Consider the following 14,583-nt stretch of genomic DNA (forward strand, 5'->3'; position numbering starts at 1 on the left):
CAGCGGGGAGCCTGCTTCTCCCTCTCGCTCTCTCTGCCTGCCTCTCTGCCTACTTGTGATCTCTGTCTGTCAAATAAATAAATAAAAAAAATTAAAAAAAATGTTAATCTTTTTAGGTAGGAAGAGAGAGATTAGAACAAATGAAACAAATTAACTTCAACAGAACATGACAGAATGTATCAACTAGACATGGGACTCTGAGATCTACTAGTCACAGAGAATATTTTCAATGTAGAATGACCTTAAAAAGAACAAATTAAAGCAGAACAAAAAGATGAACTAGAAGGACCATGAATTTACCTTACTAGTGCATACATATGGGTTGGCCAGAGAAAGGGGAGGGGAGGAAGTGAGAACATTTTAGGAAGCAGAAACACCCAGAGCAGAGTGACGGGAGCAGAGTATTCATTAGACACTGGTAAATTATGTGGGCTGATGCCAGATACGATCTTACTTACCTGGGATGTGTTCTTTGAACCAAAGATTCTCCTAAGCTTTGTGAAATTACAGTTCCAATGAATATTTGCCATTAATTTTTTTTTACAGGGAAACACCTGAAAAATTTTTCAAGTTAATGGAACAAATGGGAATTCGATGTAGTGATTTGCTAAAGAGAGGTGATATCATGGATTCCTTGAAAAATGAGAACTTTGACCTGATATTCGTTGAAGCATTTGACTTCTGTTCTTTCCTGGTTGCTGAGAAGCTTGGGAAGCCATTCGTGGCAATTCTTCCCATGCAGTTTGGCACTTTGGACCTTGGGCTACCAAGCCCTCTGTCTTATGTTCCAGTATTCCCTTCCTTGCTAACTGACCACATGGACTTCTGGGGCAGGGTGAAGAATTTTCTGATGCTTTTTGATTTCTCCCTGAAGCAATGGCGACTCCACTCTACATATGACAACACCATCAAGGAACATTTTCCAGAAGGTTCAAGGCCAGTTCTGTCTCATCTTCTAAGGAAAGCAGAGCTGTGGTTTGTTAACTCTGATTTTGCCCTTGAGTTTGCTCGGCCTCTACTTCCCAACACTGTGTATGTTGGAGGCTTAATGGCGAGACCTGTTAAACCAGTACCACAAGTAAGTGAAACCTTAGCTCTCAATATGGACTTCATGGAGATCTCTTTAGTGCAGAACGGTGGATCCCCTGCCAGTAGGAACTGGGAGTGATGTTGTGTGAGAAGGACAACAATGAGGATATATATTTTTATTTTATTTTATTTTATATTTTACTGTAAATACATATTTATTTTTATATTTTTCTAGTCTATTTTTTGCATTTGATTCTATTTCAAATTTGATTTTATTGTGGTAAAAACACTTAATATGAGATCTACACCCTTATCAAATTTTTAACAGTACAAAACACAATTATTTACTATAGGGATCCTGTGTACCTCACATCTGTAAGATATTATTCATCTTGCTTACCTGAAACTCTTCCTCCATGGAGTAACAACTACCCTTTTACCTCACCCTCCCCACCCTTGCAAACCAACTCCCACTTTTGATTCTAAAATGTGACTATATTTGATGCTTTCTATAAGTTAATTCATGCAGTATGTGCTATTCTGGCTTATGCCGCTTAGCATAATTTCCCTAAGATTCGTTTCCTCATATTGGAAAACTTCCTCCTTGAAGGGTAAGCAGTAAGTAGTATCCCATTATATATATACATATTATATATGTATATATAATTACAGTTTCTTTACCCAGTCATATTTTGAGTGTATATTCTGTTAGTTACCACGTCTAGGCTATTATGAATAATGCATCAATAAACATGGGAATGCAGATATCTCTTTGAGATCTTTATTTTCATTCTCTTGGGTATAGAAAGAGAATCAGATTGCTCCATCATATGGTGGTTCTATTTTTAATTTTGGGGGGAATTTCCATACTGTTTTCCATAGTGCCTTCACCATTTTTCATTCCTAACAACAGTACATGACAGTTGTTTTTTCTCCATATCCTCAACACATGTCTTCTGTTTTTTAATAATAACCATACAAATAGGTGTGAATTCATATCTCACTGTGGCATTGGTTTACATTTCCCTGATGACTAGTGTTGCTGAGCATTTTTTCATATATCTCTTTGCCATTTGCATGTTGTCTTTGGATGCATGTCTATTTCAGTCCTTAGCCTATTTTTTAATGGGGTTATAAGATTTTTTAAACTTTTTTCTATGGAGTTGTAGGCCTTTCCCATACATTTTAGAGATTAATCTCTTATCAGGAATAGTTTGTAGTTATTTTCTATTCTGTAAGTTGTCTGTTACTCTGTTGATTTTTTCTTTTACCATGCAGAAGCTTTTTAGTTTAGTTTAATGTAGTCCTAGTTGGTTTTATGGTTGTTGTTTGTTTTGGTGTTTGTTCATTTTGAATTTGGTATTTCATTTTCTTTTGCATTATGCTAATCATTGTGAAATTGTTGCTAAGACCAATACCATGAAAGTTTTCTCCTATGTTTTATTCTAAGGGCTTTGTAGTTTCATGTCTTACACTTAAATCTTTAATCCATTTTGAGTTGAGTTTTTTGTATGGTGTAAGGTGAGGGTCGATTTTATTCTTGTTCATGTGAATATCCAATGCTGGGGGTAGGGATTCTGATCAGATGGTGTTTTCAAAGCTATTTGCTGTATTCGGTGAGACTGGTTACACATTTGCCTGGGGTAGAGTTCATCTTCAGTTCTTTAAATATATATATTTTTAATATTTCTTTTGGGGAGTGAGAGCATGGAGCTTCTTATTCTGATGTCATGCTCTACTCTTTTCAATTTTAAGTAATAGATTTATATTAATCTTATAATTATCAAAAGACAGCAAAGCTGATTTTAAATGGTCTCTTGGCTGGTAGATCTTTGGTGTAGTGTTGGATGGAGTCAAAATAGAGCCAGATAGGACAACAGAGCAAAAGCTGTGAGCTGGGGACACCAAACAATGCAGAGGAAGAAGAAATGAATGTTTTGAAGAATTGACAAAAGTGTATTAACATTCATTTTTAGAGGATTAAATCAGAAACTTCTTAAGAATCATCTAGGAGTGGTTATATACTAATTAATACCACACAAAACAGACTACATCATAACTGCAGGAAATAAGAATATTTTATAAAATAACAAAATCAGTCAATGTAATACAGCATGTCATTAGAATGAAGGGAAGAAAAAAAATCATGTCAAGAGGTGCAGAAAAGATTTTTGACAAAACTAACTCCTTTTCATGATAAAAATACTCACAGAGCTGGGGTAGAAAGGTACTTCTTGAACATGATAAAGAGTCTATGGGACACTCTCTGCATAGCATTCATTATGATAGACTGCAATTGTGCTGCCTAAGATCAGTGGTCTGAGATGCCCTCCCATCACTGCTATTCAAATATGCCCTTGACAGAGCAAGTAGACAAGAAAAGGACAAGAAAAGCACCCAAATTGGACAATGTAGAAATAGTTTGCTTTTCATATGACGTAATTCTCTATGGAGAAAATCCCAAAGAATTCATACCCCAGAAAGAAACTACTAGATGTAATTAATGAGTCCAGCAAAGTTGCATGGGAAAATATCAATGTACAATTACGAGTTTTGTTTCCATACAGCAGCTATGAGCAATCTGTAAATGAAATTAAGTAAACTATTCCATTTACAACAGGATCCAATTAAACTGAGGAGTTGAAAGACGTACACAGGACACTACAAATTTGCTGAGAGAAATTCTGGGAGACCTAAATAAATAGAAAGACATCTCCAGACCATAGATTGTGATACTTAATCTTGTTAAGAGAACACTACTACTCAAAATGATCTACAGATTTGATCTAATCCTTATCACGGGTTCAATGGCCTCTTCTTTTTATAGAAATGAAAAAGCCAATTTTCAAATTCATATGGTAACGTTAAGAGACCCTGAATTGCCAAAAGAATATGGAAAAGAACACAGTTCGATGACTCATACATCTGTGACCAATTCATTTTTGACAAGGGTGCTAAAACCATTCAAAGAAGGAAAGAATAGTCTCTTTAGCAAATGATGTTGATCCTGCTGGATTTTCACATGAAAGAGAATGTATTTCAGGCTTCCTCACACCACATACTGAAATTAACTCAGAATGGATCAATGGCCTAAATAAAGAACTAAGAGCTGAAAAATCTCAGAAGAAAGGAAAGGCATAAATCTGCATGGACTTGTATTTGGTAATGAATTCATAGATGTGACATTGAAAGCATGAGTAACAAAGTGAAAAGTAGATCAATAGGACTTCATCAGGATTAAAACCTGCTCTGTATCAAAGGGTATTATATAGAAAATGAAAGGACAACCTATCAGGTATAAGAGAAGCATGTCCTCTTACTAGCACCTCTTTGCCTCATACTGGAGGTCCTAGGTAAAAAATAGAAAAAGGAATAATAGGCATATAGATTAGGAGGGGATCAATAAAACTGCTTTTGTTCACAGACGACATGATGGTCCAATACAAAAATCTGAAAAAGAAAAAACATATAAAAATTCCTGTAACCTTAGTAATCAATTAGTGCAATGTCACAAGATACAAGTTTAATGTATAAAAACAGTCTTACATATAAACAATTCACAGAAGAATGTGAAATTAAGAACACTATACCATTTATGTTAGCATCACCAAATTTGTGACTTTGGGAATAAACCTAAAAATATATGTACAAGATCCATATATGGAAAACTACAAAGGTCTAATGAAGGAAATCAAAGATCTAAATAAGTGGAGAGAATATGTTCATAGATAGGAAGAGTCAATATTGTCAAGTATTTAGTTCTCTCTAAATTGATTAATACATTGAATGTAATCACAATAAAAATCTCACCAACTTATTTTGTAGATAATTATGCAATGATACTAAAATTAGCATGGAGAACCGAAATCCTTAAGAGCCAACCCAATACTGAAGATGAAGAACAAAGTTGGAGGGCTGACATTACCAACTTGATTACTTATTATAAAGCTACAATAATCAAGATGGAATGATATTGGCAGAAGATTGGGAAGAGTCAATATAACACAATAAAGAACCCCAAAATAGACCCACCTAAATTTAGTAAACTGATGATTCACAAAGAAGTGAGGACAATTGTATAGAAGAAACACAGGCTTTCAAAAAATTGTGCGTCGGAGAGTCAAGATGGCGGATAAGTAGCAGGCTGAGACTACTTCAGGTAGCGGGAGATCAGCTAGATAGCTTATCTAAAGATTGCAAACACCTACAAATCCAACGGGAGATCGAAGAGAAGAAGAACAGCAACTCTAGAAACAGAAAATCAACCACTTTCGGAAAGCATATTTTCCTGGGGTTGTTGCCACCCTTTTAGTATTTCACTTGCTCCTTCATATACTCTTATCTGGACAAAATGACAAGGCGGAAAAATTCACAAAAAAAAGAACAAGAGGCAGTACCAAAGGCTAGGGACCTAATCAATACAGACATTGGTAATATGTCAGATCTAGAATTCAGAATGACGATTCTCAAGGTTCTAGCCGGGCTCGAAAAAGGCATGGAAGATATTAGAGAAACCCTCTCCGGAGAGATAAAAGCCCTTTCTGGAGAAATAAAAGAACTAAAATCTAACCAAGTTGAAATCAAAAAAGCTATTAATGAGGTGCAATCAAAAATGGAGGCTCTCACTGCTAGGATAAATGAGGCAGAAGAAAGAATTAGCGATATAGAAGACCAAATGACAGAGAACAAAGAAGCTGAGCAAAAGAGGGACAAACAGCTACTGGACCATGAGGGGAGAATTCGAGAGATAAGTGACACCATAAGACGAAACAACATTAGAATAATTGGAATTCCAGAAGAAGAGGAAAAAGAGAGGGGAGCAGAAGGTATATTGGAGAGAATTATTGGAGAGAATTTCCCCAATATGGCAAAGGGAACAAGCATCAAAATCCAGGAGGTTCAGAGAACCCCCCTCAAGATCAATAAGAATAGGTCCACACCCCGTCACCTAATAGTAAAATTTACAAGTCTTAGTGACAAAGAGAAGATCCTGAAAGCAGCCCGGGAAAAGAAGTCTGTAACATACAATGGTAAAAATATTAGATTGGCAGCAGACTTATCCACAGAGACCTGGCAGGCCAGAAAGAGCTGGCATGATATATTCAGAGTACTAAACGAGAAAAACATGCAGCCAAGAATACTATATCCAGCTAGGCTATCATTGAAAATAGAAGGAGAGATTAAAAGCTTCCAGGACAAACAAAAACTGAAAGAATTTGCAAATACCAAACCAGCTCTACAGGAAATATTGAAAGGGGTCCTCTAAGCAAAGAGAGACCCTAAAAGTAGTAGATCAGAAAGAAACAGAGACAATATACAATAACAGTCACCTTACAGGCAATACAATGGCACTAAATTCATATCTCTCAATACTTACCCTGAATGTGAATGGGCTAAATGCCCCAATCAAAAGACACAGGGTATCAGAATGGATAAAAAAACAAAACCCATCTATATGTTGCCTACAAGAAACTCATCTTAAACCTGAAGACACCTCCAGATTTAAAGTGAGGGGGTGGAAAAGAATTTACCATGCTAATGGACATCAGAAGAAAGCAGGAGTGGCAATCCTTATATCAGATCAATTAGATTTTAAGCCAAAGACTATAATAAGAGATGAGGAAGGACACTATATCATACTCAAAGGAACTGTCCAACAAGAAGATCTAACAATTTTAAATATCTATGCCCCTAACATGGGAGCAGCCAACTATATAAACCAATTAATAACAAAATCAAAGAAACACATCGACAATAATACAATAATCGTAGGGGACTTTAACACTCCCCTCACTGAAATGGACAGATCATCCAAGCAAAAGATCAACAAGGAAATCAAGGCCTTAAATGACACACTGGACCAGATGGACATCACAGATATATTCAGAACATTTCATCCCAAAGCAACAGAATACACATTCTTCTCTAGTGCACATGGAACATTCTCCAGAATAGATCATATTCTTGGTCCTAAATCAGGTCTCAACCGGTATCAAAAGATTGGAATCATTCCCTGCATATTTTCAGACCACAATGCTCTGAAGCTAGAACTCAATCACAAGAGGAAATTTGGAAAGAACCCAAATACATGGAGACTAAACAGCATCCTTCTAAAGAATGAATGGGTCAACCAGGAAATTAAAGAAGAGTTGAAAAAATTCATGGAAACAAATGATAATGAAAACACAACGGTTCAAAATCTGTGGGACACCACAAAGGCAGTCCTGAGAGGAAAATATATAGCGGTACAAGCCTTTCTCAAGAAACAAGAAAGGTCTCAGGTACACAACCTAACCCTACACCTAAAAGAGCTAGAGAAAGAACAAGAAAGAAACCCTAAACCCAGCAGGAGAAGAGAAATCATAAAGATCAGAGCAGAAATCAATGAAATAGAAACCAAAAAAACAATAGAACAAATCAACGAAACTAGGAGCTGGTTCTTTGAAAGAATTAATAAGATCGATAAACCCCTGGCCAGACTTATCAAAAAGAAAAGAGAAAGGACCCAAATAAATAAAATCATGAATGAAAGAGGAGAGATCACAACTAACACCAAAGAAATACAGGCAATTATAAGAGCATACTATGAGCAACTCTACGCCAACAAATTTGACAATCTGGAAGAAATGGATGCATTCCTAGAGACATATAAACTACCCCAACTGAACCAGGAAGAAATAGAAAGCCTGAACAGACCCATAACCAGTAAGGAGATTGAAACAGTCATCAAAAATCTCCAAACAAACAAAAGCCCAGGGCCAGACGGCTTCCCGGGGGAATTCTACCAAACATTTAAAGAAGAACTAATTCCTATTCTCCTGAAACTGTTCCAAAAAATAGAAATGGAAGGAAAACTTCCAAACTCATTTTATGAGGCCAGCATCACCTTGATCCCAAAACCAGACAAGGATCCCATCAAAAAAGAGAACTACAGGCCAATATCCTTGATGAACACAGATGCAAAAATTCTCGCCAAAATACTAGCCAATAGGATTCAACAGTACATTAAAAGGATTATTCACCACGACCAAGTGGGATTTATTCCAGGGCTGCAAGGTTGGTTCAACATCCGCAAATCAATCAATGTGATACAACACATTAATAAAAGAAAGAACAAGAACCATATGATACTCTCCATAGATGCTGAAAAAGCATTTGACAAAGTACAGCATCCCTTCCTGATCAAAACTCTTCAAATTGTAGGGATCGAGGGCACATACCTCAATATTATCAAAGCCATCTATGAAAAACCCACCGCAAATATCATTCTCAATGGAGAAAAACTGAGAGCTTTTCCGCTAAGGTCGGGAACACGGCAGGGATGCCCGTTATCACCACTGCTATTCAACATAGTACTAGAAGTCCTAGGCTCAGCAATCAGACAACAAAAGGAAATTAAAGGCATCCAAATTGGCAAAGAAGAAGTCAAACTATCACTCTTCGCAGATGATATGATACTATATGTGGAAAACCCAAAAGACTCCACTCCAAAACTGCTAGAACTTGTACAGGAATTCAGTAAAGTGTCAGGATATAAAATCAATGCCCAGAAATCAGTTGCATTTCTCTACACCAACAACAAGACAGAAGAAAGAGAAATTAAGGAGTCCATCCCATTTACAATTGCACCCAAAACTATAAGATACCTAGGAATAAATCTAACCAAAGAGACTAAGAATCTATACACAGAAAACTATAAAGTACTCATGAAAGAAATTGAGGAAGACACAAAGAAATGGAAAAATGTTCCATGCTCCTGGATTGGAAGAATAAATATTGTGAAAATGTCTATGCTACCTAAAGCAATCTACACATTTAATGCAATTCCTATCAAAGTACCATCCATTTTTTTCAAAGAAATGGAACAAATAATCCTAAAATTTATATGGAACCAGAAAAGACCTCGAATAGCCAAAGCAATATTGAAAAAGAAAGCCAAAGTTGGTGGCATCACAATTCCGGACTTCAAGCTCTATTACAAAGCTGTCATCATCAAGACAGCATGGTACTGGCACAAAAACAGACACATAGATCAATGGAACAGAATAGAGAGCCCAGAAATAGACCCTCAACTCTATGGTCAACTAATCTTCGACAAAGCAGGAAAGAATATCCAATGGAAAAAAGACAGCCTCTTCAACAAATGGAGTTGGGAAAATTGGACAGCCACATGCAGAAAAATGAAATTGGATCATTTCCTTACACCACACACGAAAATAGACTCGAAATGGATGAAGGATCTCAATGTGAGAAAGGAATCCATCAAAATCCTTGAGGAGAACACAGGCAGCAACCTCTTCGACCTCAGCCGCAGCAACATCTTCCTAGGAACATCGCCAAAGGCAAGGGAAGCAAGGGCAAAAATGAACTATTGGGATTTTATCAAGATCAAAAGCTTTTGCACAGCAAAGGAAACAGTTAACAAAACCAAAAGACAACTGACAGAATGGGAGAAGATATTTGCAAATGACATATCGGATAAAGGGCTAGTGTCCAAAATCTATAAAGAACTTAGCAAACTCAACACGCAAAGAACAAATAATCCAATCAAGAAATGGGCAGAGGACATGAACAGACATTTCTGCAAAGAAGACATCCAGATGGCCAACAGACACATGAAAAAGTGCTCCACATCACTCGGCATCAGGGAAATACAAATCAAAACCACAATGAGATACCACCTCACACCAGTCAGAATGGCTAAAATTAACAAGTCAGGAAATGACAGATGCTGGCGAGGATGCGGAGAAAGGGGAACCCTCCTACACTGTTGGTGGGAATGCAAGCTGGTGCAACCACTCTGGAAAACAGCATGGAGGTTCCTCAAAATGTTGAAAATAGAACTACCCTATGACCCAGCAATTGCACTGCTGGGTATTTACCCTAAAGATACAAACGTAGTGATCCGAAGGGGCACGTGCACCCGAATGTTTATAGCAGCAATGTCTACAATAGCCAAAGTATGGAAAAAACCTAGATGTCCATCAACAGACGAATGGATAAAGAAGATGTGGTATATATACACAATGGAATACTATGCAGCCATCAAAAGAAATGAAGTCTTGCCATTTGCGACGACGTGGATGGAACTAGAGGGTATCATGCTTAGCGAAGTGAGTCAATCGGAGAAAGACAACTATCATATGATCTCCCTGATATGAGGGAGAGGAGATGCAACATGGGGGCTTAAGGGGGTAGGAGAAGAGTAAATGAAACAAGATGGGATTGGGAGGGAGACAAACCATAAGTGACTCTTAATCTCACAAAACAAACTGAGGGTTAATGGGGGGAGGGGGGTTGGGGGGGTGGGATTATGGACATTGGGGAGGGTATGTGCTATGATGAGTGCTGTGAAGTGTGTAAACCTGGCGATTCACAGACCTGTACCCCTGGGGATAAAAATATATGTTTATAAAAAATAAAATTAAAAAAAAAAATTGTGCAGGAAAAATGGATATCTGCACACACACACACACACACACACACACACACACACACACACACACACACAATTAGGCCAAGATCAAACACACTTCAAGAAAATTAACTCAAATAGACCACAGACCTAAATATAAATAGCAAATGGTAATGAATAAATCTTTTAGAATGTGACATCAGAGAAAATCTAGATGAAATAGAGTTTGCTGAAAACTTTTAAAATGCAAAACCCAAGTTGTATTCTATAAAGAAAAAGAAGTTGATAAGTGTGTGAAGCTGAAATTAAAATATCTCTTCGGGATAGGCACTGTCAAGAGAATAAAGAGAGGAGCCACAAGAATAAGAACAAGAGAAAGTATTTGGAAGAGACCTATCTTTCATTTTTTCCCCTGCTTTAGTAGTTTATTAATAAGATTATAATTACTGATTTCTGAATAGTTAACCACCTTTGCATCCCCAGATAAATCCTATTTGGTCACAATATATTCTCATTTTTAAAAATTTAATTGCGTAATGTTAGTCACCACACAGTACTTCATTAGTTTTTGATATAGTGTTCCATGATTCATTGTTTGCATATAATACCCAGTGCTCATTGCAATACATTTCCTCCTTAATCTTTTAAAACAGTTATTCAAATACACAAGTAACCCCTTTATACACACAAATATACACAGTATACAAGAACACTAGAATTTAACAGTAAAAAAAAAACAATAATTTTTTTAATCCAGAAATAATGGAGGTTTTATTTTCCCTTTTTTAATCCATAACTGACAAGAATGTTATTTTCTTATCATTAAACTTTTTTTTTTAAAGATTTTATTTATTTGTCAGAGAGAGAGAGTACACACAAGCAGGCAGAGAGGCAGGCAGAGAGAGAGGAGGAAGCAGGCTCCCTGCCGAGCAAGGAGCCCGATGCGGGACTCGATCCCAGGACCCCAGGATCATGACCTGAGCCGAAGGCAGTGGCTTAACCCACTGAGCCACCCAGGCGTCCCTTATCATTAAACTTTTAATAGATTATTAGTGTTTTATGCTAATCTCTGGCACATTATTTTTTAATTTATTATTATTATTTTTTAATTTTTTAACATTAACATATAATGTATTATTTGTTTTAGGGGTACAGGTCTGTGATTCATCAGTCTTACGCAATTCATAGCACGCACCATAGCACATACCTTCCTCAATGTCTATCACCCAGTCACCCCATTCCTCTCATCGCCTTCCCTTCCAGCAGCCCTCTATTTGACAATACCAATAATTTTAAAATGGGCTAACCCCTCAACACAGAAGACAGACAGATGGCTAATAAGCATACGAAGGAGACAATAATAGAAATATTTCCCCCGCATCTACCTCAGCCTCCAGAAGATATGCTGCCTCTTACTGGGCCAGGACAGGAACTGGCACTCTCCCAGGCACTAGCACCTCTGGTTTGGCATTGGAACACTCCGAAATGACCATATCTCCAACACCTAGAATGAGGGATGAGGTACTGGGGCCATGTTTTCAATGAAGGAAGAGATTTCTACCACCTCGACCCTGCTCTTCTATAAAACATTGTTATACATGTAAGTCCTGGATCTAGATGTTGGTGCTACAGTATGCTCTGAGTTCCTGAAGGGCAACTTGGACTATTGTGGTAGTGGCTGGACACCTACAGCTGTCTTCACATTCATCTGTGATTATTGAACGTGTTTGTATGGTAGGATGTGTCTTGAGGTCTCAGAGAAATGACTTCAATACCACCAGACCAGAGTACAGAGGGAACTGAGCAGTCCAGAGGCTAGGAGAAACTTCAAGACAGTGAGCTCTAGGCACAGATAGGAGGTTTGTATTCAGCAAGAAGCCGACTTTCATTTCATGGCTGTCTAGGCTTTGATCAACAACTTTGTTCACCTCCTTTCCTTTCTTACCTCTCTCTAGGAGTTTGAGAATTTCATTGCCAAATTTGGAGACTCTGGTTTTGTCCTTGTGGCCCTGGGCTCTTTTGTGAGTATCTATCAGTCCCAGGAAGTTCTCAGGGAGATGAACAGTGCCTTTGCTCATCTGTCTCAAGGGGTGATATGGAAGTGTAATTCTTCTCATTGGTCCAAAAACGTCAAATTGTCAGCAAATGTGAAAATCATGGACTGGCTTCCTCAGAATGACCTCTTAGGTAAGAACTATTCAGTTTTACTTCTCTCTTTCCATTTATGTATCTTTAAGTTTCCACTGTGCAACCACACCAACATGAGGAAGGGCATCTAGTATCTAAAGATAATCTTTAGAGGACAGGAATGGAGCAGGCAGCTGGAGTTCTTGGGAAATCAGGCTCTGCTTCCCAAATGGCTAAAAATACCGTGTTTTCTTTCTTTCTATTCTAGTCCTGATACCTGTGGCCAGAAATGATATTATTATCAAGTTATTTTGACCTTACACTACTTGGCAAAGACCAAGGTAACCCAGACACAAATGAAGACAGTTTGTGAACTCTGAGAACACATAATGGGGTTCTTGTTGCCACTGTTGTTCCTAGCCTCTTGAGTATCTGTTAGGCCGTGTGCCACTACAGACGCACACTCCCACACATATTAGTATATTCTCCTACCCTGCAAAAGATGTCCTCATGCTCTCACAAAATTGATATTTATCATTTGTAAAGAGTGTGCCAATATATTTATGTATGAATCTGAGTAACCTGTCAGCTGGTTATTTGTTCCATCGGTTCTTTGGTAACAGAGAACTCCCTATACCCCAAAACATTTTCTTTGTCCTTTGTGTCACTTTTTGGAGCCCATCAGTACCACAACCACTTCCTGCAGCAGAGGTTCATCCCCCAATTATGGCTCAAAAATATATTGGAACTTAAAATAGAGGGTTCTGCACATTTATTAAAAAGACTTGTTATAGGTAAAAAGGATTCTTGATTTTCATAGATTGTGATGCACATCTCTATTGAGAGGCAGTGTTTGAGATGAACTCTTCATTATCAACACTTATTTTGGTTTTCTCTAAATAAGAGTGGACTGAGTACACAGAAACTAGAAATACTAAGTTGGGTGGTCCATCATAGCTTACTTTATAGGTTTTCTTATGAGCTTGAGGAGAAAACACATATAGTGCAAGTTTGATGAATGCCGCATGAGATGTGATGTCAATAAAAGTGTTAACATTTCTGATAAGAGGGAAGTGAAAAGGAAGTGAAGGGGAGAGCACAGGACCTCGAGAGCAAGAGATAGAGACAGTCAGAGATAGAAAACCAGAGAAGATACAGACAGAGTGACACTGGGAGAGTCTAAGAAAGGACAGAGAAAGAGAGGGAAAGTGAGAAATAGGGTGGAGAGAGAATGATGGATGCATGGGTGTATGGATTAATGGGTCAATGGGAAGAAGAATATGTCTTGCTTAGCACTGTTCTCTGAACTTTTCCTGGGTTTTGCCTCTTAAATAGATTGATTTAGAGGAATCTCTGTACAGAGACAAGGTCAGAATTTTATATCTTGGAATATATACCACTGAGTGTGTCCTAAGCTAACTCAATAAATACAAGTTTACAACATGCTTTAAGATCCCTTTGTAGTTTTTCTGTCCTTGGAAATTTGCCTGGTATTCTGAAAATTTTCACCCTGAAATATTCTGCTCTTTTCCTGATTTGCAACAGCTCACTCACGCATCCGTCTCTTTGTCACCCATGGTGGATTGAATAGCATAATGGAGGCCATCCAACATGGTGTACCCATGGTAGGGATTCCTGTCCTTCAAGAACAGGCTGACAACCTGATCCGAGTAGAAGCCAAAAAGTTTGGTGTCTCTATCCAGCTTAAACAGATCAAGGCAGAGACATTGGCTCTGAAGATGAAGGAAGTCATTGAAGACAAGAGGTATGGAGCTCTCTGGCCTATGGTCACTTTGGATGAAACAAACTGTCAAACACATAGGGCACTATATGGTTCTTTTTTGTAACGAAAGCTGAAACTTCCAGACGTGGAATATTATGTGTGTGGTGCTGACACCTGACATGTCTGAGAACAAGACTAAGCGATTCAGGTTAGATGTTGAGAACAACTTCTTCCCTAACTATTGTGACCGTCTCAAATTATTTACACAGGATCTCTGAGAGTTCTTATA

The 14,583-nt window shown here is 37.8% G+C and overlaps 1 protein-coding gene across 5 annotated transcripts in view; it reads left to right on the forward strand.

The window, feature by feature from the left end:
* LOC111141212 (UDP-glucuronosyltransferase 3A1-like) overlaps positions 1-14,583 on the forward strand; it is a 54,477-nt gene that overhangs the window by 38,701 nt on the left and 1,193 nt on the right. For all 5 annotated transcript variants that reach the window (XM_022493619.1, XM_022493622.1, XM_022493621.1 and 2 more), the window contains 3 exons: positions 547-1,078; positions 12,400-12,631; positions 14,117-14,336. In XM_022493619.1, the coding sequence (XP_022349327.1) occupies positions 547-1,078; positions 12,400-12,631; positions 14,117-14,336 (984 nt within the window). The remainder of the gene's footprint in view (positions 1-546; positions 1,079-12,399; positions 12,632-14,116; positions 14,337-14,583) is intronic.

This window comes from Enhydra lutris, unplaced genomic scaffold, assembly GCF_002288905.1.
Source record: "Enhydra lutris kenyoni isolate GAN:26980312 unplaced genomic scaffold, ASM228890v2 scaffoldscaffold5, whole genome shotgun sequence".
Lineage (NCBI taxonomy): Eukaryota > Metazoa > Chordata > Mammalia > Carnivora > Mustelidae > Enhydra > Enhydra lutris.